Source organism: Pituophis catenifer, unplaced genomic scaffold (genome assembly GCF_029215685.1).
Source record: "Pituophis catenifer annectens isolate HBS135680 unplaced genomic scaffold, rPitCat1.0.hap2 SCAF_10, whole genome shotgun sequence".
In the NCBI taxonomy this organism is placed as follows: Eukaryota; Metazoa; Chordata; class Lepidosauria; order Squamata; family Colubridae; genus Pituophis; species Pituophis catenifer.
Window position 1 is genome coordinate 2,136,025 of NW_027256890.1, and position 23,730 is coordinate 2,159,754.

At 49.8% G+C, this 23,730-nt stretch overlaps 2 protein-coding genes across 4 annotated transcripts; both read right to left on the reverse strand.

The window, feature by feature from the left end:
• Window positions 1-1,562: 1,562 nt before the first annotated feature.
• Window positions 1,563-9,717, reverse strand: LOC139321697 (hydroxysteroid 11-beta-dehydrogenase 1-like protein B). The gene is made up of 6 exons (XM_070950514.1): window positions 9,599-9,717; window positions 6,957-7,087; window positions 4,799-4,910; window positions 2,854-3,039; window positions 2,339-2,482; window positions 1,563-2,252 (listed from the first exon to the last, which is right to left on the reverse strand). Exons 1-6 carry the CDS (start codon window positions 9,678-9,680, stop codon window positions 2,038-2,040), a joined length of 870 nt encoding a protein of 289 aa, XP_070806615.1. The 5' UTR covers window positions 9,681-9,717; the 3' UTR covers window positions 1,563-2,037.
• A 2,527-nt stretch (window positions 9,718-12,244) lies between these two features.
• Window positions 12,245-22,289, reverse strand: SIRT4 (sirtuin 4). 3 transcript variants are annotated; one of them, XM_070950660.1, is made up of 5 exons: window positions 22,226-22,289; window positions 19,585-20,093; window positions 15,307-15,601; window positions 13,402-13,589; window positions 12,245-12,326 (listed from the first exon to the last, which is right to left on the reverse strand). In XM_070950660.1, the coding sequence occupies exons 2-4, from the start codon at window positions 20,091-20,093 to the stop codon at window positions 13,440-13,442; spliced, it is 954 nt and encodes a 317-aa protein (XP_070806761.1). In that variant the 5' UTR covers window positions 22,226-22,289; the 3' UTR covers window positions 12,245-12,326; window positions 13,402-13,439. The 3 variants fall into 3 exon arrangements, with proteins under 3 accessions (XP_070806761.1, XP_070806764.1, XP_070806760.1); XM_070950663.1 differs by having other exon boundaries at window positions 12,249-12,326; window positions 13,432-13,589; XM_070950659.1 differs by lacking the exon at window positions 12,245-12,326 and having other exon boundaries at window positions 12,544-13,589.
• Window positions 22,290-23,730: the final 1,441 nt, after the last annotated feature.

A 23,730-nucleotide genomic window follows, 5' to 3' on the forward strand; every position in this document is an offset into this window, starting at 1 on the left:
TCCTTCCTTCCTCTCCTTCCTTCCTTCCATCCTCCCTCCCTCTCCTTCCTTCCTCCCTCTCTCTCTCTCCTTCCATCCATCCTCCCTCCCTCTTCTTCCTTCCTTCCATCCTCCCTCCCTCCCTCTTCTTCCTTCCTTCCTTCCTTCCATCCTCCCTCCCTCCCTCTCCTCCCTTCCTTCCATTCTCCCTTCCTCTCCTTCCTTCCTTCCATCCTCCCTTCCTCTCCTTCCTTCCTTCCTTCCATCCTCCCTCCCTTCCTCCTTCCTTCCTCTCCTTGCTTCCTTCCATCCTCCCTTCCTTCCTTCCTCCCTTCCTCTCCTTCCTTCCATCCTCCCTTCCTCTCCTTCTTTCCTTCCTTCCATCCTCCCTCCCTTCCTCCTTCCTTCCTTCCTCTCCTTCCTTCCTTCCATCCTCCCTCCCTCTCCTTCCTTCCTTCCTCCCTCTCTCTCTCTCCTTCCATCCATCCTCCCTCCCTCTTCTTCCTTCCTTCCATCCTCCCTCCCTCCCTCTTCTTCCTTCCTTCCTTCCTTCCATCCTCCCTCCCTCCCTCTCCTTCCTTCCTTCCATCCTCCCTCCCTCCTTCCTTCCTTCCGTCCTCCCTCTCCCTCTCCTTCCTTCCATTCTCCCTCCCTCTCCTTCCTTCCTTCCTCCCTCTCTCTCTCTCCTTCCATCCATCCTCTCTCCCTCTTCTTCTTTCCTTCCTTCCATCCTCCCTTCCTCCTTCCTTCCTTTTCCTTCCCTTCCTTCCTCCCTCTCTTCCTCCCTTCCTCCTTCCATATCTCTCCTTCTTCCTCCTCTCAAAACCCGTCTTCTAAGCTGAGCTGTTCCTACTCGCAGATGGTCCTCGACTTGCAACCATTTGTTTCGTGTTTGAAGTTACCCTGAAAAAAGTGACTCATGGCCATTTTTCACACTTAGGACCATTGCAGCATCCCTCTGGTCACGTGATCTAAATTCAGACACTTGGCAACTGGCATGTATTTATGACGGTTGGAGTGTCCTGGACTCAGGTGAGCTCCTTTTGCGACCATCTGACAAGCAAAATCAATGGGGAAGCCAGATGCCTTTCACAACCGGGTTACTAACTTCCATCAACTGCAGTGACTCATTTAACAACTGTGGCAAGAAAGGTCATAAAATGGGGCAAAGCTCACTGAACAATCATCTTGCTTAGCAGTGGAAATTTTAGGGTCAGTTGTGGTTGTAAGTTGAGGACTGCCTATATATGTTTGACCACAATAGGTAAAAGCCTTAGGAAAGATGAGCTACTGGGCATCAGTCACATTCCAACCCCCCCTTCCCTTCCAATGACAGCTTTTTTTTGGGGGGGGGACATTTTAGGGTCTCAGCTCCCAGAGGGAATGCCATCTTGGTATTTGATCCGACAGGCCTTTCTGAGGGGCCCTCCATCCATCTGGGACTCGGGAGGCAGAGAATAGATGGGGGCGGGGCCAGCCAGAGGTGGTATTTACCGGTTCTCCAAACTACTCAAAATTTCCGCTACCGGTTCTCCAGAACCTGTCAGAACCTGCTGGATTTCACCCCTGGATCGGTGGCTAAAAAAGCATGAGTGGTCTTGTTTTCTTTTCCCCTGTTTAATCCAAGTTACTAACAGGATGTTGCACCATTTCCACTGTGGTGTGACTTTTTTTACTAAATACATACTACTGGTATGTAATATACATACTATACTTATCTCTGCAATGATCACAGTTTTTAGGTTCAGTAAGTATTTAGTTCCAGGTTCCCCGACAGGGCTTGAAAAATTGGGCACCTGAGAAGCTGTTTGATTTGCTGTTGGGTTTTACACAATGCAACAGCTGCATCTGGATAACAGGCCAGGACTCCAAATCCTGCACCAGAGTAAAGGTGAGCTGAGGAAAGAAGGAGGAAATGGCGCCATTTTATCCATGGCTCTCCTTCCTACAGGGGTGGGAAGCACCCACAGCATTCGCCGCAAACGCTGTGGGTGTAACTAGCGAGCAGTCCCGATCATTGGGAGACACGGATGGCGATGCTGGGTAATCCTTTGAGTTTTAGAGGATGTTCTCCAGTCTGTAGCCGTAGCCTATGACTTGGTCCATGAGGTCTGGCAGCAGCTCTCTGTAGATCAGGGTGGGCTTCAGGGCCCAGTAAGGATAGAAGACCTCGCGGTAACGCAACACTCCGCCTCTCACAATCCGCCGGGCACAATCTTCTTTAGGGCTCGGCCTCTGGGTGATTTTGTTTCCCACGGACTTCACGGCCGTTTCTGCAGAAAGGAGCAAAAAGATGGGTGGCCGGCCTGAGAGGAGGGGGCTGGGTTTGGGCAAGGGAGGGTTTCAACGCGTCACTCACCGGTGTCGATGTAGCCCAGCACAGCCACAGTGATGGGCAGGTCCATGTTCCGCAGGCGCAGCTCGGTACGTAGCGAGGTGAAGAATCCTTCCACGGCGAACTTGGCTGCTGCATAGGAGACGCTGAAGGGGCCCGGAACACGTCCTGGGAGGGAGAGGGAGAGATTGGCATGGACGGATGCCAATGGCTTGTTCCATCTCCCCCTTCTCTCAATCTCTTCCTGCAATCGTACGCTCTTCTATGTCCACTTTAATACAGCTAGTCCTTGACTTAGGACCAGGGGTGGGTTCTAACTTTTTTTACTACCGGTTCTGTGGGCGTGGCTTATTTTGTGGGCATGGCTTGATGGTCATGTGACAATTCTTTAGGATTTAGCAGAGGTACTGGTCTACCACGCTTTTAAGAGAACTGAGAACTGGTAGGATCACATGCAGGAGAGCCACTCCACCAGCCCGAATGAATGCCCCACTGCGGGATCCACCCATGTGCCAGCCTGTGAGGATTGCGGTGCCTACCACTCATGGAGGAGATGACTACGATGTTCCCCTTAGATTCCAGCAGTAGATCCATGGCAGAAATGGTCAACTGGACGTAGCTGAAGAAGTTCACAGTCATCGACTTGATCACAGGCTCAATGGTTCCTTTGAATGGACCAAAGGAGGTGCCTCCAACATGGTTCAGAACTAGTTGGTCGAGACCTCCTGGGGGAGCGAAGGACAGAGAGACATTCAGGGCCTACACGCACAAAAGGCCAACTGACATTTTTCTGGTGCTGGTGTCAGGTTTCGATGTCGTCTCAAATAAATTGCATTTCCAAACAAACAGTCTTTGATGAAATCTTTCATTTATTCAGCATGACAATCTGTCCCCGATTATGTCGAAGCCAACACTGACTTCCTGACCCCAAACCTTCCCTTTCCGTTCCCCGATTCTCTGCGTCTCATTGGCCATCTTCCAAATCACTCTCCCCATATCTACTACTTCAGCTCCCAGGAATGTGCCCCCTCCCAACCCATCTCCTAGGGGATATTATCTTCAGGGAAAATAAGTAGGTGAGAAGTCAAGCATCCTCTTGCCAGCTGCCCCCTCTTCTCCTCCTTATGTCAGCACTGGAACGAATGTAGTTTGAAGTGCTGACAGCTGGCTTGCTGCCACCCTCGGAGGGTGTCTTCCAGCATGGAGTCCCGGGTAGGGCAGCTGGGCATGCAGAGGTCTACAAAGGGGCTGGATCCTGACATCACAGGTCAACACTGGAGGGAGCCTAACACAGGCGAAGGTCAGTCAGCCAGGCCAGCACATGGCGAGGCATTGAGATATCTTGGGGCTTAAAGCCTTTGCAAGGCCAGGAGCCAAAGTGGTTGATCCTCTGCGACAGGATTGAGCATGCCCCTCCCCCCATTGCTGGGCATCCTTGCTTTTCCTGCTCACTTTATTGTGTTATTAAATCCAGCCCTTTGGACTGCAAGGAGCCCTGATGGCCCAGTGGTCAGAATGCAATATTGCAAACAAACTCTGCCCACTGCTTGGAGTTCGATCCTGACCAGCTCAAAGTTGACTCAGCCTTCCATCCAGATAGCTGGGAGCAATATGCAGATCATGCTGACATTGAATGCTGTAAAGGACTATGGGGCAGTCTATAAGTAAGTCCTGTTGCTATTGCTACTGAGCAGGGGGTTGGAGTAGAAGATTGCCAAGATGCCTTCCCACTTGTGTGTTATTCTGTTATTCACATTGCCCAATATCGGTGGCCAACTCTGGATTCTAAGGGCCACGTGTGATGCAGAGCACATGAAGCCCCTCTTGCAAACACCCGAGACCAAACATGTCTCTAGGCACAGCCCCAAAGTCCAGAAAAAGTGTCCTCACACTTTGTGGTCCTACACCACAAAGATTTGAATTGCTTGTTGCCTTTCAAAGAGGTTGCTTCCCCCACCCCATTATTCTTTGATGTTTCATGACCCCATAATCCCTTGTCGGGTAGAGTCTGGGCAACTGAATGGAGCTGAGTGTTTTACTGGCCGGATGCCCTTCCTGTCGCCAATGCGGAGTTTTGTTCAGCAGATATATTCTCATTGTGCCCAGAGAGAGAAATATCTGCCTCCACCTAGGATCGAACTCACAGCCTCCTGATTGTGAGGTGAGAGATCTACCTCTAGGCCACTGTACCTCCCCCACCACATTTGCTGCATGGATTCTCCCATTCTGGAGGAGCCATGGAAATATGATCTTGGGTGCTCTTCTCCATGCAGGAAAGGAGGGGGCAGCAAAGTCCTGGAAGGGGGGACGAAGACTTCTATAGAGAGGGATAGACGATCCTGGGAAGGGCGGGAGTGGCTGGGATAGGTAAGGGTAGCTGAATACAGCCTTACCTGCATACACACAGAGCAGCCAATTCCTCAGTCTCCCCCACCGCCACCCCCCAAGGAGGCACAAGGGTGAAATGGAAAAGGTCATCTTTACCCAACTTGGCCTTCGTTTCTTCCACCACCTCCTGGGCAGCGGTCAGGTTGCCCATGTCTGCAACCACGTAGTGGGCAGAACTGGCGCCCAGGTCTTGGCACTTCTTCACCACCTGAAGAGGAAGGGAAAAAGAAGGCAAAGGGTTGGAAAGGACCAGGGGTGAAATGCTCCCGGTTTGGACTGGATCGGGCAATCCGGTAGCGATTGTGGCAGGTGGTTCGGAGAACTGGTAGCGATGGCGACAACGAGGCTCCTCCCACCCACCTGGGTGTTGTTACTTCCTGGCTTTAACCAGGAAGCAATGTGTTTTTTACCCTCTGCACATGTGCAGGTTTTGCGCACGTGCAGAGGGTCTACGCGTGCAAATGATGCATGCTCTTCCAAATTGGTAAGGAAGGTAAGTAGATTTCACCCCTGGAAAGGATTCACAAGAACCAGTGTTCGGTCAAAAAAGTCACAATGGGGGCCATGACACAGCACTTGAATCTCTGCCAGTCTTAATATTAGGATGAAACCGAAATCATTTTATTGGGGGTTTATGGACAATGAATTACAAAATAAGTGTCGGAAATTAATATGGCATATTGTATATATGATAACTGCGCTGAGATTATTGCATGCACAAAGATGGAGGAATAATGAAATGAAACAGATTAGGTTAGATTAGATTTATTAAATTTGTATACCGCCCTTCTCCTGAAGGACTCAGGGCAGTGAACAGCCAAGATTAAAATACATAACAATATAAAAATTAAAATAAATTAAAACAGAATTAAATCAAATTGGCTTCCCAAAATTTAAAACCCTTTGCCCATAAAATAACCCATTAAAACAGGAAATATGACTTGTAATATTGATGAGAAAACTTGTGGAAAAAAAATGAAACTGACTAGTTTGGTCAAGGAAAGGCTTTTTTGAAAGACTGGAAGCCTTATATGGACATTTGTTGAAAGACAAAGACTAAATCGATGATGTATGGACTGGGGATTTAAAAAGTAAGTTAAACAGGAAGGTGAAAGGATTTAGATGGCAACTACTTGATAGAACGAAGAGCAGGAATCATGAGTCTATGTTCTCTTTTTAATTTAATTTAATTTTTTTCCTTATATACATTTTTAAAAATCTTTTAATTTTGCGTGGTTTTATGGCATTGAAAAATTCTAAGAGAAAAAATAAAAGAAAACTGAAAGATCTACCAATGTTTAACAACAACAAAAAGTCAAGATGCATGGCTGCCCTCTTTTTTAAAAAAATAACTTTGTGGACTCAAGAGCAGCTGATGAGATCAGTCGCTGTCAGCAGGATTGGCTTTCATGCTTATTTTGAGCCCCCCCCACCCCCACCCCGCCTGTTTCCTGAAACCGAGGTTAGTGGTTGCTCAGAGCATCCCTCCAGAATGGCTGGGGTGGGGGCGGCGGCATCGGGGTGCCCCAGCAAGCAGGAAGGGAGCTGCCCCGACTCTGATAAGCAGAGGAGCTGGATTCGCACCCGGCACCCGTTTGAGACTGAAGCTAGAGAGGGAATCTATGGAGATTCTCCACCATCCAGGTCATGGTTATTTATTTATTTATTTATTTTATTTTATTCAATTTGTATCCCACCCTTCTCCTAGTGGACTCAGGGCGGTGCACAGCCAGGTCTAAAACACATACCAATACAAAATTTAAAATTTTTAAAAGAATTACATGATTTTGGCCCAAATTTAAAACAATTCAAATTAAAACCCATTGACAGATTAAAAGCTAAAAAAATAAAAAAATAAAACTTTTGGGTTGTCCCAAAAATGCTTTTTTAAGAAGCAACTGGACTTTCTGGGTTTTTTTTTTTCTTTGAAGACGTTTCGCTTCTCATCCAAGAAGCTTCTTCAGGCTCTGACTGGATGGTGGGGAGAGTCAGAAGAGCTGAAGAAGCTTCTTGGATGAGAAGCGAAACGTCTTCCGAGAAAAACCAGAAAGTCCAGTTGCCTCTTGAAAAAGCACCTTTGGGATACCGAGAGAATCTCTCGCCAGTTTCAAGCGTTTCTTTCTTTTGCGCGTGGGAAAGCGGTCTTGCTGAAGACCGAGCGAGGCAGTGGAGCATGGGTTGAGAGGAAGAGGAGGCTGCGATCCGTTGCAGGGCTGGCCTCGTTCAGACGATCGGAGGGTTCTCGCCCGCTTACCTTCCGCAGTTGCTCCTCCCTCCTGGCGGTCAGCATCAGGTGGGCGCCCATCCGTGCAAACTCGTAGGCCATTTGCTCCCCGATGCCCGAACTCGAACCCGTCACCAACACGCGCATTCCTCGCACCATCTCTGCAGGCAAGAAGAGGAGACGGCCCGTGGATTTCGTCGCCCGGCCGGAGACACGCGAGCTCTGGCCCGGCCAGGAAAAAGATGCTGGCCGAAGGTCTTTAGCTAAGGGAGGAGGAGATCCAGGGCCCCACGCGTGGACCTCCTGCCTTGAGCAGCGGGGGTGGACTAGAGGACCTCCGAGGGCCCTTCCAGCCCTATTTTATTGCTCTGTGTTCCCTTCTGTGAATTTTCTCTATTCCTTCAACCTTTAGTGCTTCGGACTCTTATTGGAACCAGTTTATAGTTCATCTTTTTATTAAATTCGTCTAAAGCAGGGGTCTCCAACCTTGGCAACTTGAAGCCTGGCGGACCTCAACCTCTGGGAGTTGAGGTCCGCCAGGCTTCAAGTTGCCAAGGTTGGAGACCCCTGGTCTTAGGGGACTGTTCTAGTGGGTACAGATCTGAAAGCCCCTCCTTGGGCAGGAAAGTGCATAAACGAGCAAATAAATAGTCGGGGAGGGTCGACAGCATTATTCTCCCCCCCCTCCGTTGGACCCATACTCGATTCCCCACCCAGAGCTCCGTCGGCCCGCCTCTCTGCTCCCTCTCTGGGCAAATTCCAACGAAAGGCTTCGCTTCCAACAGCCCCCCCCTTCCCTTCCCTTCGCTCCACCCCCCCCCCCCTTCATCGGGGACACAGGTCGTTTGGGACATGCCAGGGTCTGCTGACCCCATCCTGCCTTGCCAACCCACATCGAAGTGAGGCAGCAGCCAAGAGTCCAGTAGAGCATTCACCTCCGATGCTCCGTGGGTTGGCCAGAGAAGTGGGAGAGAGAGAGGGGGGGGCATTTTGGCATGGAGAAAAGCCAAACTCTCCCACCCCGAAAGAGAACAAACAGTCCTCCATTCAGTGGAGGGGGGGGGAATCCTCAGTTGTTGAATGCCAATAGGAGCAGGGCAGCCCCCCCCCACTTCTTAACCTAATCACTTGTGCAACCAGCTGATGGCAGAGTTTTCCTTCTCAGTGGGTGGGATTTGATGGGGCTTTTCAGGTTTCGGTGGAGAAAGCGGATTGTCCGGTTCTCCCCGCTTTGGTTACCTCTTCTTCCCTTCTTTTAGGCTAATTGCATCTTTTCTCGGCCCCAAATTCTACCCTCCCTCCCCCCCCTCCCCCCAGGTTCTGAGCTGGCTGAATTTCCCAACCCACCAGGCAATTTTAAGATCTATGGACTTCAGCTCCCAGGAATTTCTGCCAGCACCAATTTCTGCAGTTCGCTCCTCCAGGGGCCAGAATTCCGCAGCTTCAGTGACTTTGACTTCAACTCCCAGAATTCCCCTGGCCAGTGCATTGCCCACGTCAGCATGGGTCTTTCTACACTCTCCTAGCTCTCTCGATACAAAACTAGAATATGACTGGCCACCAGCTACACTTACAAATCAGGGACGCTCAACCTCCCACCAGGTGAGCGAGAATTGCAGGTGGGGATTGCAGAACTGCCAAGGTGCCCTGAAGCCACTTCAAACTCGATCAGTACCGCTTCTTTGGGATGGGTGGATGGGGACTCACCCAGGGGCCCTGGGGCTGGGTGAAGTCTGCTCAACCTGAAGCCCCAAAAGCAGCTCCCCGTCTCTTCCTCAGATGTGACCTGCCCAGGTATCTGGGACAGCCGTGGGATGAAAGCCAGATTCCCCAGCCCTGGGCCACAGATGCCATCTGTTGAAGGGCACCACAATCTGCTAGCGGATTCCTGCTCCCGCAGCCAGTCCGTGTGAGCAGAGAATCCAGTGTGTGGCACCTTTGGCCATGGTGGGGGGGGAGGGGGTCTCTGATGTAGCTGAAACGCAAAACTGATACTTCCAGATCTTCTGTCAACCTTCCTGGTCTCCATCCTGCCCTTTTCTGCTTCTTGAAATCCCGCCTTCAGATTAACAGAGTTGGAAGGGACCTATAGGTCATCTAGTCCAACCCCCCTCCCACTCAAGCAGGAGACCCTACCCCGTTTCTGACAGATGGCAGTGCAGTCTCTTCTTGAAAGCCTCCAGTGATGAAGCTCCCACAACTTCCGAAGGCAACTTCTGTTCCAATCCTTCCCAATCTGAAATCTGGAGATTCTCTGGCATGCCATTTCCCTTGGGGGGGGGAGGGGGTTGGGTTCTGAATGACAGGGCACACGTAGGGTGCAGAGAGAATCACACGTCCCCATCAGTCAGGCAATGGGCTTAACGAGATGGATGACGGCTGCCACACTTGCCAGTGCTAAGCTGGATTGTGTGTGTGAGTTGTGGGACCTCAACCCATTTATTTAGGTCCAAGCACATTGTGAGAAGACCACAAATGGGCCGCCGTCCTGGCGAGACCAAAACCAGCTCACCTTCTTCACACCTTTCGTGCAAGAGCTTCGCCCACATTTTCCCTTCTCCAGGGAAGCCCGTCCTTCTCCGTTAAACGGAAAAAAGAATAATTAAAAAAGGAAAAAAGCAGAAACACAGCCACGGCCTGGCATCCCCGTGGGGGAAATCTACCCTCCTTACCTGCAGAGAAAGTTTCCTGCGGGTAGTAATAGTAAGCGCCGAGCCCAATCAGGAGAGGGACGATGATCTTGAGGAGCGCCATGGCCAGCTACTGAGCTCTGTCATTAAGCTTCACCCGCTTTTTCTTTGCAAGCTCATCACAAGGTTCAGAAATGCAGTTTTTCCAGCTCTGATGAAAGGCAGGAGGCCACCGTAGCACCCAATCAGGGCCTGGCCCAGGTGGGTTGGTGGCGCGTCAATTGCTGACTCAGGTTCTCTCCAGGACGGAGAGATTGACAGCCATCCAAAATAAATATTACAGCGGTTTCAAAAGTTGCCTGTGGAGGTTTTGGCCTGAGGGATTTTTAGCCACTGATTTACATCCCTGAGTGTAGAAAGCATGAGCACCGCAGCAATCCCGATACCAGCGTTTCACATGAATTCAGATTTAGATTTACAGATTAACAGAGTTGGAAGGGACCTTGGAGGTCATCTAGTCCAACCCCCCGCTCAAGCAGGAGACCTTACACCATTTCTGACCGATGGCAGTCCAGTCTCTTCTTGGAAGCTTCCAGGGATGAAGCTCCCACAACTTCCGAAGGCAACTTCTCTCCATGGGTTGATTGTTCTCACTGTCAGAAAAGTTCTCCTTATTTCCAGGTTGAATCTCTCCTTGTTCAGTTTCCACCCATTGTTCCTTGTCTGGTTTTCTGGTGCCTTGGAGAATAGCTTGACCCCCTCCTCCTCTCTGGGGCAGCCCCTCAAGTATTGGAAGACTGCTATCCTGTCTCCCCTGGTCCTTCTCTTCACTAGACTAGCCATGCCCAGTTCCTGCAACCGTTCATCGTATGTTTTAGTCTCCAGTCTCAGAATCATCTTGGTTGCTCTTTTCTGCATTCTTTCTAGTGCACATGTCCACTCCCTGGTTCTACTTCGGAGGGAGAGGAAAGTTTCTGGGCCTGGATCAGTGGGCAAAATTTATTTGGTTTGATTGGATATAACTCCCAGAGACTTTTGTAGAATAATAAATTCTGAATTTCAATTTTGGACTTAATGGCCACAATTGAAACACAAAATGTTATGTTGCTAAGCGAGACAGTTGGCTAAAGTGAGTTTTGCCTCATTTTGCGACCTTTTTTTGCCACAATTATTAAGTGAATCACTTAAGTTGACAACTTGAGCTAGTAGACACAGTTACAAAGTGAATCTGGCTTCCCCATTGACTTTGATTGTCAGAAGGTCCCACGTGACCCTAGGGACACTGCGACCGTCATAAATGTGAGTCCGTTGTCAAACATCTGAATTTTGATCATGTGACCATGGGGATGCTGCCACGGTCGTTAAGTGTGAAAAACGGTCATAAGTCACTTTTTTCAGTGCCGTGGTAACTTCGAAGAGTCACTAAATGAACTGTTGTAATTTGAGGACTGCCTGTACAATTCCTGCCCTCAGTGCCCCAACATAAGAGGGAGAAGGAAAATGTGAGAATTGAGGCTCCCTCCCTAAATGATTCATGCTGGGATGGAGTTCAATGTTTGGGAGGATCAACGGAAACCTGAACTGAAGCGGGAAAGCTGGTCTTGTGGCAATCGGTTCCGAAGGCAAGAGGTTCAGGTTTTCCCGCTGCCTTGTGTGGAAGGCTGAACTTTAAACACTTTGTTCCTTTTGGTTTATTTTTGAATTCCTCTCCCACCCTTCATCTGAGGCAGGGCAGCACCTCTGGTTTTATCTTACACTCCTGGGAAGCAGGCCCAAGTGGGGCCACACTGAACCCAAGACCCCCCCCCCAAGTCCAAACCCACCACCATCTCCCTGGAGAGGTCAATCTGAGCAGGCCAGATGCTCCGTTCAGTCCCCAAATCTGGGCTCCTCTCCAAGGAAGGCCAGTGCCACCACTTATAACCAGGGGTGAAATGTAAAATGTGTTACTACCGGTTCTGTGGGCGTGGCTTGGTGGTGGTGAGGTAATGTGTCTGGGTGGGCGTGGCCAACTTTTTTTTTTTTTTTTACTTTTCAAAGCATTTTTTCTAATGCTTTGAAAAGCCTCTGCTGATCAGGCAACTCAGCTGGGATCGTCAGAGACTTTTCAAAGCATTTTTTTAACCATCTCTTCGGCCAAGAGGTTGCAGAAAAAAATGCTTTGAAAAGCCTCTGACAATCCCAGCTGAGCCGCGCAATCATCAGAGGCTTTTTTTTTTATTTTTAAAAGCATTTTTTCGTCGGAAGAGATGATAGAAAAAATGCTTTTAAAAGTAAAAAAAAAAAAGCCTCTGATGATCGTGCGGCTCAGCTGGGCATGGGGGGGGGGGGCGCAGGGATTTTTGCTACCAGTTCTCCGAACCACCCACCGCCATCACTACTGGATTGGGCGATCTGGTCCGAACTGGGAGCATTTCACCCCTGCTTATAACCAGCATCGAGGCATCGCACCCCTTTCGGTCCCCGGCAAGCCGGGGAGGCTGTCGGATACAGAGCACAAGCCAGTGTGGGAAGAACAAGCCATGGCCACAAAACCTTCCCCAGCTGCACAATAGCCGAAAGGAAAACCAGAGTTCAGGCCATGCGCAAATAGGAAACACTGAAGTAGGAAACACTGTATTTGGCGATCACTGATTGTAAAGTCTTTGGCATGAAAAGATCTGCTCAGCTAACAAGGCCCATCAGCAACTCCCCCCCTTCTCCTTCTGCCTCTTCCACCAAAGCTTTTCAAACAGGGGAAAGCCGTAGCTGCCTTTGTACCTTTTGATTCCTAAAAGCAAGGAAAAAACTGGAGTTTACAGCAATGTCAGATTGCTGTAATTGCGCAGCAACCCTCTTACTGTGCAATCGTTCTGCTTTTTCTCTGTGTGCCCTGCCTGTGTATGTCCAAGGACTGGGGAGGGGGAAATTAGATCAAAGGTCTTGAAATAATCCAGCAGGGATTTCTTCATCTTGTGCTATTACACAATTGAATTACTTAAAAAGAGGAAAGTCACTCTGTGTGTTTAATTGCTTTTAAAATCACTGTAACAATACATCTTAGCACGGCGTGTTCACAGGTAGCCGTGACTTTTCTATGCTCCTCAGGAAGACAAGATTTCTCTGAAACAGGGGCCTTTATTTGTCCCCCTCCCCTTCTTAAAAAACAGCAGTGCAGCTGGTGCACAGGAGAGGCACAGTTCAATGTCGTGGACATCTGAAGGCTGCAGGAGGCCCTTGGAGGGGTGGGTTTGAGGGAGCTCACAGGCCCACTTGAGTATATAATATTTCCAGTACTAAAAAGGCAAAAATGCTTTGCCATTGGACGATGAGCCGAGAGTCTACGCGGCCTGCTGGCTTAATGGCCAAGGTGAGAGAAGAGAAGATCTAGATTTTTCCTGTTCCATTTGGCTGAGTCCTGCTTGGATTACCGCTTGATTTCACAAGCTGCTGGTTGGTTGGGAGAGATCAAAGCTCTCTTAAGAGTGAGATTCTTTTATCTCCATTGGCTTTAAACTACGATACTAAGATGGTGAGTCAAGATAACAGCTGGAACCCAAGAGAAGGATGGAAAAAGAGTTTTGAGGGAAGAGGACAGCGGGAGGGTTTCCATGGAGAATCTCTTCTGGAAGATGATACCTCTTGGCATTTTGGCCAATGAAACAGCTTCTTGAACAGACAACACATCAGTTGAAGTCCACCAGGCTTAAAGTTGCCAAAGTTGGAGACCCCTGCTCTAAGATCCCTTCCGATCCTATAAATTTATGTTCTACAAAGCTCTTTCTAGGCCGTGGCTATCTTTGTGGTATTTGACTCAGCCCCCTGGACCTCAAACCAGCCCACTTCCATAGCATTCCCATAATTACTCTTGAATCTTTACTGGTCTGGATGCCCACCAGGTCACTCAAAGGAGAATCGAAGGCAGCAGTGCCCCACAGCGGGAATTCAGCTTTAGAGAAGCCAAGGAATCGGCCCGCGTGGGGCCAATGTTAACAATGGCAATCGGCAACTTCCTGTCCCGGGCAGCAAGCGCAAATTTGTAAGCTGAGAAGACCTGCCAGACACAAAACAAACATTCGTTAGATGAAGTGAAGCATATGGCTGACAAGCAATCCCTACCTAACTGGATGCCCTCTGGATGTGCTGACACATGACACCAAGACTCTCAGCCTTGGGCCAATTCTGCTTACAGATTAGTAAAGATTAGGGTTCCCCTCGCACATATGTGCTAGTCATTCCCGACTCTAGGGGGCGATGCTCATCTCCATTTCAAAGCTGAAGAGCCAGCGCTGTCTGAAGATGTCTCCATGGTCATGTGGCCAGCATGATTCAACGCCAAAGGCACACGGAACGCTGTTCCCTTCCCACCAAAGGTGCTCCCTATTTTTTCTACTTGCATTTTTTACGTGCTTTCAAACTGCTAGGTTGGCAGAAGCTGGGACAAGCCACGGGAGCTCACCCCGTTACGCGGCGCTCGGGATTTGAACCACTGAACTGCTGACCTTTCGATTGATAAGCTCAGCATCTTAGCCACTGAGCCACCACGTCCCTGCTTATGGATTGGGCAGGGTTTTCTCAACCTTAAGGTGTGTGGACTTCAAAAAGATCTTGAAAAAAGTCTTCTGCAGACACGACATAAGCCTAAGACTGAAAATGAGGCTTCTCAGATGTTACATCTTTTCTATCCTGCTCTACAGTGTGGAAAGTTGGTGTCTGACAGAAAGCCACTTGAAGAGACTAGAAGCATTTGAAATGTGGATTGACAGGTTATGTATAAGCTGGGTTGACAAAATCAGAAAGGAGGAAGTGATAAGCCGCCAAGGGAAATCATCAAAACCATTAAAAAGCAAAAAGTTAGAATATTTTGGACATGGGATGCAACACCCAGAAAAATACGGAATACTTCATTTAATCCTCCAGGGAAAGATTGAAGGCAAAGGAGGTCCAGGCAGAAGAAGAATATCATGGCTTCAAAATCGAAGGGGCCGGTTTGGACAAAACTCAGCAGCACTTTTTCATGCGGCTGCTGATAAAAATAGGATCGCCAACATGATCGCCAACATCCGATGATGGATATGGCACAAGAAGAAGAAGGACTTCAACTCCCAGAATCTTCCAGCCAGGCATGCTGGCAAAAGGGATGTGGAGGGGGCCACACACGGTCACCCTGCAGCCTGTTTTCAGCCTGGACAGCCTCCTGCAGCACTTTGCCAGCCAAAAACGGGCCATGTGGAGCAGTGGTGGGTTGTTGTCGGTTCACCCTGGATCGGACAAACTGGTAGCAGCAGTGGCAGGAGGCTCCGCCCACCGACCCAGATGCTTCTGTGCATAGGCAGAAGTGTTGCATGTGCACATGAGCACCCCCGCGCGCACAAGCAAACCAGTAGCAAACTAAATTAAAACCCACTACTGATGTGGAGGCCTCCCGAGGCCCGTTTTTGGCTGGCAGAGTGCTGCAGGAGGCTGGGAAGGCCAAAAATGGGCTGGTCCTTTGCTATTAAGCACCCTGCAGGCCAGATCCGGCCCACCGGCCTTGAGTTTGACACCTACATTCTAGATCAATGTCTCCATACACCCCATCAGCTAACCAGAGATTTTGGGGAGCCCAACCTGTTTTGGAGGCCCTCAGCTGCTTCCAAGGCCTTCGTGTCTCACAGATTGATTGATTGATTGATTGATTGATCATCCATACCCAGGTCTAAGAAGGCCGAGGCAGCCTGCAGGCTGACACTACCTCGCCGGGTACCACAGAGGCAGATTCGCACACATACCTGCAAGGAAGACCCGGCCACGAGGACCGCATCGGACTCCTCGAGACGCTGGTACACAAAGTCCACTTTCTCCTTGCACACATTGTCCCCAAAGAAAATCACATCTGGCTTGAGGACCCCGCCACATTTGCTGCACGATGGGACACGGAAATGGCGCACCTGCTCTTCCGGCAGAAAGACATCTCCATCAGGGGCCACGCCGTGGGACTCAGCTGTCCACGTGGGGTTCAAGGCCTCAAAATGTTCCTGGAGATGCTCGCGGGAGATCTGGGCCTCACAGCTGAGGCACACGACCCTGTGGAGGAAGAGGCTTTCAAGGGTCACCGGAGAGATGGATTTCTAAGCTCGGAGAGAAGGAAGGGACCATCTCGCGATTCCTAGCAGCTAAATCCCACCCCCCCCATTAGAAAATAAGAAAATAAAATAAGAAAATAGAAAAGTAGTTGAGGTCAATGCTTCAGGTTTTAGATTAGATAAACAGAGTTGGAAGGGACCTTGTAGGTCATCTAGTCCAACCCCCCGCCCGAGCAGGAGACCCTACACCATTTCTGACAGATGGCAGTCCAGTCTCTTCTTGAAAGCCTCCAGTGATGAAGCTCCCACAACTTCTGAAGGCAACTTCTGTTCCATCGGCTGATTATTCTCCCTGTCAGAAAATTCCTCCTTATTTCCAGGTTGAATCTCTCCTTGGTCAGTTTCCATCCATTGTTCCTTGTTTGCCTTCAGGTGCCTTGGAGAATAGTTTGACCCCCCTCCTTTCTGTGGCAGCCCCTCAAATATTGGAAGGCTGCTATCCTGTCTCCCCTGGTCCTTCTCTTCACTAGCCCAGTTCCTGCAACCATTCATTGTATGTTTTAGCCTCCAGTCCCCTTGTCATCCTGGTTTCTCTTCTCTGCACTCTTTCTATGGTCTCAACATCTTTTTTATAGTGACCAAAACTGGATGCAGGATTCCAGGTGTGGACTTACTAAGGCTTTATAGAGTGGTATTAGTACCTCCCTTGATCTTGATTGTTTCCCTCTGTTAATGCAATTTAGGATTGCGTTGGTTTTTTTGGCTGCCGCTGCACACTCCTGGCTCATATTTAGCTGGTTGTCCACTAAGACTCCAAGATCCCTCTCATAGTTACTGCTATTAAGCCTAGTTTCACCCAGTCTATATGTGTACTTTTACAGGTTTTCTTGCCTAAGTGTAAGACTTTACTTTTCTCTGAGAGATTTGGCCCAGAGAAAATGGTATTATTCTCCACCCCCCACCCCCCGCTGCGAACCCTTCCTGGGAACTAACATGCCTGGGGGTGGGGTGGGGGGAGTGTCAGCATTGTCTGGCTCACCCCAGGCAGCAAAAGGCTTAGGGCTCTACCAGGGAGGGACACGATCAGACACCCCCCACCCCTCTGGCATCTGCACAGAAGGCACCTCTGAGCTGCTGGCTTCAAGGATGCTGCTGGACCGTCTTCTTTGCAGGAGCACCAATGGATTTGCCTTGCTGCCCACTGCCTCGCTCCAGGGCTCTTTTCAACTTGGTAGCCTAGCCGAAATTTCTCAGATTCGCTCCTGGTCTCCTTCCAAGTCAGGATCAGGCCTGACCCCACTTAGTTTTCAAGCCCAGAGAAGGTCAGCCAGAGGCTGTTATCCATTGAGTGAATATGAAGGAACGGAGGAGACTTCACAGACAAACCGCAAAATAAATAAGCTTTATGATTTATGGCGGTTCCCACAACACCTTAAGTCTAGAGCAGAGGTCTCCAACCTTGGCTACTTTAAGACTTGTGGACTTCAACTCCCAGAATTTGCTGGCTGAGGAATTCTGGGAGTAGAAGTCCACAAGTCTTAAAGTTACCAAGGTTGGAGACCCCTGGTCTACAGCACCAAACTTCCATTAGCTCAAAGAAGATCTGGTGGGATCCTGAGGCCCACACTTGCAAAGGGCTGGGGAGGGGGCAAGGAGTGCTTGGGGGGAAACTTCCCAATGCATGCAAGCCTTTGACCCAGATCCTTCAAGGGCTGGAGAACGAAGGTCCATATCTCTGCTTTACAGACCATAATTTAGTTGGGTCCAGCCTTCCTACTCAGTCGTAAATCTTGGTTTATGGGCCACAAGAAGAGGCTGGATTCACATCACATGCAAAGCTGAATTTGAGCCAAATCAACGTCATTGGGTGTATACTAGATGCCAAGATGAGACACGGGCATCGCAACAGGATGCCAGCTCAGAGGTGTCCTCTCAATCACTCCATTTCTACAGCTGTACCACCCTAAGTCCTCGCTGCTCAAAATACATTTAATACTCTATCTATCCTTATTTGATGGGGGCTGTGAAGGACTCTTCTGGAGAATGGCCTCTGCTATCATCCCTGCCTGGCAACCAGGATGGAAGTCCCTCTCTGCTAAGTCTGGAGGACAGCAGGCAGGGATCAAAGATCTCTAGCCCCCCACAGTTGCAGATTCACCCCTTGCCTCCTGCTGGCCCCACAGCCTCTCTCACAAACCCCAAAACCCATTTTCTTCCTGGCCTTGCTTTGCAGCTTCTTAACTTTGGTGTCTTTTCCGTTATGAGAGTCATAGGCAAAATCTACTCTGTTGAACTCAAGGAAGGACGGTCCGGAGCAAAGGGACATAAACAAATCATAAATGAATGGATTCTACTCAAATGGTCTTGGCATATGATGGCTGCCAAACGGTTATGCCGTTTTTCCCACATTACAAAGCAGTGCGAAGCACTCTTCCTCTTTTTCTAACATTGGGAATATTATTCCCAATACAGTTTAAAACTATGAGCAGAATTAAATTCTCCTTTCGTTTGATTATCCGTTTTGTATCACATCACCAAAAAAAGAAAATACTCCTGCACCCCCCTTTTCTTTTTGAAAAAGGGATCTGTGGGGTGAGCAGAATCTGTCTGCTCAGGCTGGCAAGACAACGCTTGTTCCTCGCAGACCTGCACACTCCACGGATATTATAATAAATTGCTAGCGGTTGCAGCTACGTGCAGGAGGATCATGTCCTCCACCACTCAGGAAGGCAGCAGGGAGCTCCCCATCTCCAGCAGAAAAAATTGGCAGGGGGCTCAGGAGGGCAAGCTGCTGCCCACACCGGCTGCCTCTGCCTTATGGCAGGCAGAAATTGCTGGAGAGATGCTCCTGGCCACTCACAACCATCAGAGGTCCACCAAGCTCACCTGATTGCTCATCCTAAATGCTGCCCCATTTCATAAGAATTCCAATCATTTTTATTTTTATTATATAAAATTTAAAGCTTATTGTATGTTTTTAACTTGTGTTCGCCGCCCTGAGTCCTTTGGGAGAAGGGCAGCATCTAAATATTTGTAAATAAAATAAATAAATAAAGAAGAAAAGAAAATAGGAAATTAAGGGAGGGAGGGAAACGGAACGGGGGGGAAGGGGGTGTGAAATACGAGGGGGAAGAGAAGAAGAAAGAAAAGGGGGCATTGACTTCCAACTCTTCCTAGCTCAGTACAAGATAAACACATTCCAACCTCAACTTTTTGCTTTTGCACATTAATATGTAACTGGCCATTCCTATAACACCAAATCTTTCTAATCAACAAAACCACGATCAAAGTTTCATTTTTTTTCTTCATGAGCACAAATTCCAGAAGTGATATCCAAATAAGAATGTATTTTCCTCTTCAAATAAAGTAATCAAATCAATCATTCCTGCTTTATCTTCCTTGCTATGGAAATAAGGTGCATTTCTATTTGCACCTACTAATCTTTGTGACCTGTCACCATTTTTATTTACAAAATCTATTGTATTCTTTCAAATTCTTTGGCCTTACTGAAAGAAAGAAAAAAAAGGGGGGGGGAACCCTTTCTCTTCTTTTTCACCCTCTTCTTTCCTTCAAAGTACTAAACTTTTAAAAAAAACACAAAGAAGCACTTTTTTTAAAAAAAAAATCAAAACTTTCTAATACATCTTCTTCTTTGACTTCTTAACATATAGGCTTTAAACTTCAATATTGCATTTAGCTCCCTCCCTCCCTCCAAACTACCCTTATAGAATAATATCTTTTTATAAAACAAAAAAACATCATTCTAAATGCCGCCCCATTTCAAGTGGGGCCATTCAGAAGCTGTGGTGACTTTCAGCCCAAGCGAAGTCATGCCCCCCGCCCCCAGCTTCCAGCTGCATTCGAACCCAGAGCCACAGGGCCAGGCCACTGTTGGGGCCTGAAATGCAGGCAGCAGATGTGCTGGGCATTTGAAATGCCAGGCACCTTCCCTGTCAGGCTCGGCACCCCCTTCCCCTTCCCCACCTGTGTGTGCAGCCATGCAGCTCAGTCATGCGCCGACTCCCAGCCTTGGCATGGAGGGCATCCACATTCTGGGTCACCAGCCAGTGCAGCTTCCCCTGCTGTTCCCAGCTGCTCAGAGCCCGGTGTGCCACATTAGGTTGGTGGGAGGAAAACTGGGGCCACCCTACGAAGTTCCTGGCCCAGTACTTCTGCCGGGCTGCGGCACTGCGGAGAAACTCGGCGTGCTGGACGGGCCGCCGGTCAGACCGGGCATAGAGGCCCACGCCTTCAGAGCGGTAGTCCGGGATGCCGGATTCGGTGGAGATTCCTGCTCCGGTCAAGACAAAGAGCCGCTGGCAGCGGAGAACGAACATCTGGAGTTTCTCTACTGCCCCAGCGTCCGGAGGAGGGCTGGCTGGGACGAATGCTAGGGAGGGGGCAGCCTGGGGCACAGAGGCGTGGGAGGCCCAACGGTGGATTCCAGGAACCATCCATTCTTCCCAGCTTTTCAGGACTGGAAGAAACTTCATCTGGGGAAGGCAGAACAGGGGAAAACCAGATTTCCAAACTATTCAAGGAGACATTTTTTTTTTGCCCCAGACATTTTGGTGGGGCAGGAAAACTTCCTTTTTCTTAGTGAAAGGAAAGCAGAGTTTAAGTACACGTAGTGACGAGCCATGGTTAACCAAAGTGTACTTAGATGTCTAGATAGTTCCAAGATATAAATGTGGCTTGTGAACTGATGTTTATACAGTGTGCAAAACCACACTGAGGCAAGCACACATAATGAGCCAGTTTTATCTCGTGGTTACGGCAACAAGCTAGAAACCAGGATGAAAGCTAGCTGGCTAGGTGACTTTGGACCAGTCATCTTCACTCAGCCCAGCCCACCTCACAAGGTTGTCAGGGGGAAAGCAGGAGGAACATTGGGTAAGTTAGCGGCTTTGAGTTATTAATGAAAATGACAAAGGCAGGAAAGATTATCTATGCACCCATAGATGCATAGATGCATCTGTGTCTATCTCACTGACCGTCTATCAGAGAGAGAGAGAGAGAAGAGATCCTGGGTCAGACTGTTGTCTTATAAAGTTAGAATGGAATGGAATAGAATAGAGCTGGAAGGGACCTTAGAGGTCTTCTAGTCCAGCCCCCTGCTCAAGCAGGAGAACCTCTACCACAGACAAGTGGTGGCCCAGTGTCTTCTTAAAAATCTCCAGTGATGGAGCGCCCACGATTTCTGGTGGCAAGCTGTTCCACTGGTTAATTGTCCTCACTGTTAGGAAGTTTCTCCTTAATTCCAGGTTGCTTCTCTCCTTGATTAGTTTCCATCCATTGTTCCTTGTCCTGCCCTCAGGTGCTTTGGAGAATAATTTGTCTCCCTCTTCTTTCTGGCAGCCCCTCAAATACTGGAATACTGCTATCATGTCACCCCTAATTCTTTTTTTTTCTTTAGGGTTCAGAATATGAATACTACACTACATATCACTGCCATTTTAACTAGGATTTGGGGAGCAGCTTTCGCCATATACCTGGAGGACAAATTTTGGGGGAGGCTGGCGGGGAGATGTTGCTTGGGACAGAGAGTCCATGTAGATCTTGATTTACAACTATAATTGGGGCCATAAGTTCAGAGAAGAGCAACTAAGATGATCAAAGGCCTGGAGACTAAACCATAGGAAGAACGGCTGCAGGATTTGGGTTTGGCTAGTCTAAAGAAAAGAAGAATTAGGGGGGACACGATAGCAGCATTCCAGTATTTGAGGGGCTGCCATGAAGAAGAGGGGGTCAACTTATTCTCCAAAGCACCTGAAGGCAGGACAAGAAACTAACCAAAGAGAGAAGCAACCTGGAATTAAGGAGAAACTTCCTAATAGCAAGGACTATTAACCAGTGGAACAGAAGTTGCCTTCAGGAGTTGTGGGTGCTTCATCACTGGAGGTTTTAAGAAGAGACTGGACAACCACTTGTCTGAAATGGTACAGGGTCTCCTGCTTGAGACAGGGGGCTAGACTAGAAGACCTCCAAGGTCCCTTCCAGCTCTATTCTATTCTAAAATAAGCCGAGGACTATCTGTAATAACCCTGGCCTGGTTGCTTGCCCATCCCTGGCAGGACTCAGAAAGGAGCCAGCTGGCAGGGTGAGCGTGTGGGGGGAGGGGGGAGGTCGGGCTGGTGAGGACAAGGTCAGTCTGGCTCAGAGGCACTTTCCCAGCCCCGGGGGAGGGAAGGGGGCGGGCGGGCGACGGGCAGCTCAACTCAACTCAACTCAACTCAACTCAACTCAACTCAACCCTTTACTGTCAGAGTCCAACATGTGTACAATGAGATTGGCTGAGCCACCCTCCGTGCAACCCCCCCACCCCCCCAATGGCAAAATGGGATTTTGCAAAGCGAGCCCATAGCCCGGAGGGCGCCGGTTGGGGAAAGCCGCTCTCTCTCTCTCTCTCTCTCTCTCTCTCTCTCTCTCTCTCTCACACACACACACACACACAGATGCGCGTGCACCGGCTGCGCGCGACCCCCTCGGAAGGGGTGGGTGGGTGGGTGGGAGGCGCGTGCATACTCCTGCAGGCGCTGCGCGACCCCGCTGACGGGTCCGGGCCCGTTCAGGGGAGCCCCCCACCCCCACCCCCTCCCCAAAACCCCGACCCGGACACGCTCACCTCTCCTCCCCCGCCGGGCACGCGAGCGAGCGGCGGCCGCGAGAAGGGCAGCCTGCCTGCCGGGAGGGGGAAGCTCGGCCCGGAAAAACTACAACTCCCACAATCCACCGCGGGAGAGCCGCAGCCCCCCCCTCCCCTCCCCTCCCCCGGCGTGCCAGCCTCTGCGCTGCGGGCGCTTTGTGAGCTCAGGAGCGGCCGGGGGGCGAGGGCGGAGGCTGCCCCGCTCGGCTCTGGGAAGGTGGTCAGCTGAGCCAGGCGGCGGGGCTCCTCGAGGGCCAGATCGGCTCGGGGAGCTTAGCGAGGGGGGCACCCCGAGGTCATCCGTCCCAGCCCCGTCCGAGCGGGGCATTCAGGAGGGGAGCGGCCGGAGGAGCAGCAGCTGCTCTGAACTGTCTGCCAGCCGGTGCGAGGCGATCGCCCAAGTTGGAGGGAATCCTTTGCAGCTGGGCTCCCTTCGGGGCAATCCCGACTGGCCAGGCTCCCCTCCCCTCCCTCCTCTGACCTCCGGGTGCTTGGGCAGCTACCGGTGCCATGGGGCGTTTGCTCCCGAGGAAGCTTCGGGGGTTTCCCAGAAGTTGGCGTTTCTAAAAGGGTCAGTTTTCTGGCCGCCTCCCCCCTTTTCAGGGCCCTTGTCACATTTCTGAGGACTCTGGCCACAGTGTCTTCTCCGGATGGATCTTTTTTTTGGGGGGGGGTTGCAGTGAGGATGGCAACTCCCAGGGCTTGAAGATCTGTTGCAACTCAGGAAGGTGGGCAATAGGACAAGCTAGATCCCCCCCCTTCCCAGTTACCAGTACTTCTATGGCCTGAGGTCTGGAAACCAGCACTGACCGCCTGATGCGTTGTCCTATAATTCCCATCATCCTCAGCCAGCATTGGCCATGCTGGTCTAGGAAATGGAGCTGCCTTAATAACCAGGTCAGTCAAGCTTAGCTTGAATGGTAGAATTGGTCGGGATCCATGAGGCCATTTAGCCCAATCCACTGCTCAGTGCAGGAATCCAAATTCAAGTGCCAGTGACAGATGGCTGGCACCAAGGTGCCCGAGAAAGAATAAGGGGAAGGGGGACCATTACTTCCGTGGGTCAGTTGCTTTATGGGTAAATTGGATTATTTTTCCTGACACTGAGTTTTTTCTTCTGTAGTTTGAATGCATGTTCCCATTGCCCGGGATCAGAAAACAGGTCTAGTTAAAAAAAAAAATATTCGTTTTAATCCAGAGGGTCGTGATATCCCCTCTCAGAGGCAGCCCTCTCTACGTAGATGGGGCAGTTTCCAGCTCCCTGATCTCCTCCCCACCTCCTCTGTTTGGATTTTTTCGGAGCCTTTTAGGCCCTGCAACCCAAACTGGATTTACAGTGAAGCCTGAATAATGCAGAATGTAGTAGAACGATTATAAATCATAGCTTGTTAAATAAACCACAATGAAACAAAGTGGAGTGAACGGAATAAACATGGTTCTGGTAGTCAGGGGGGAGGCTTGAGGGCCACAAAGTACTGCACTCA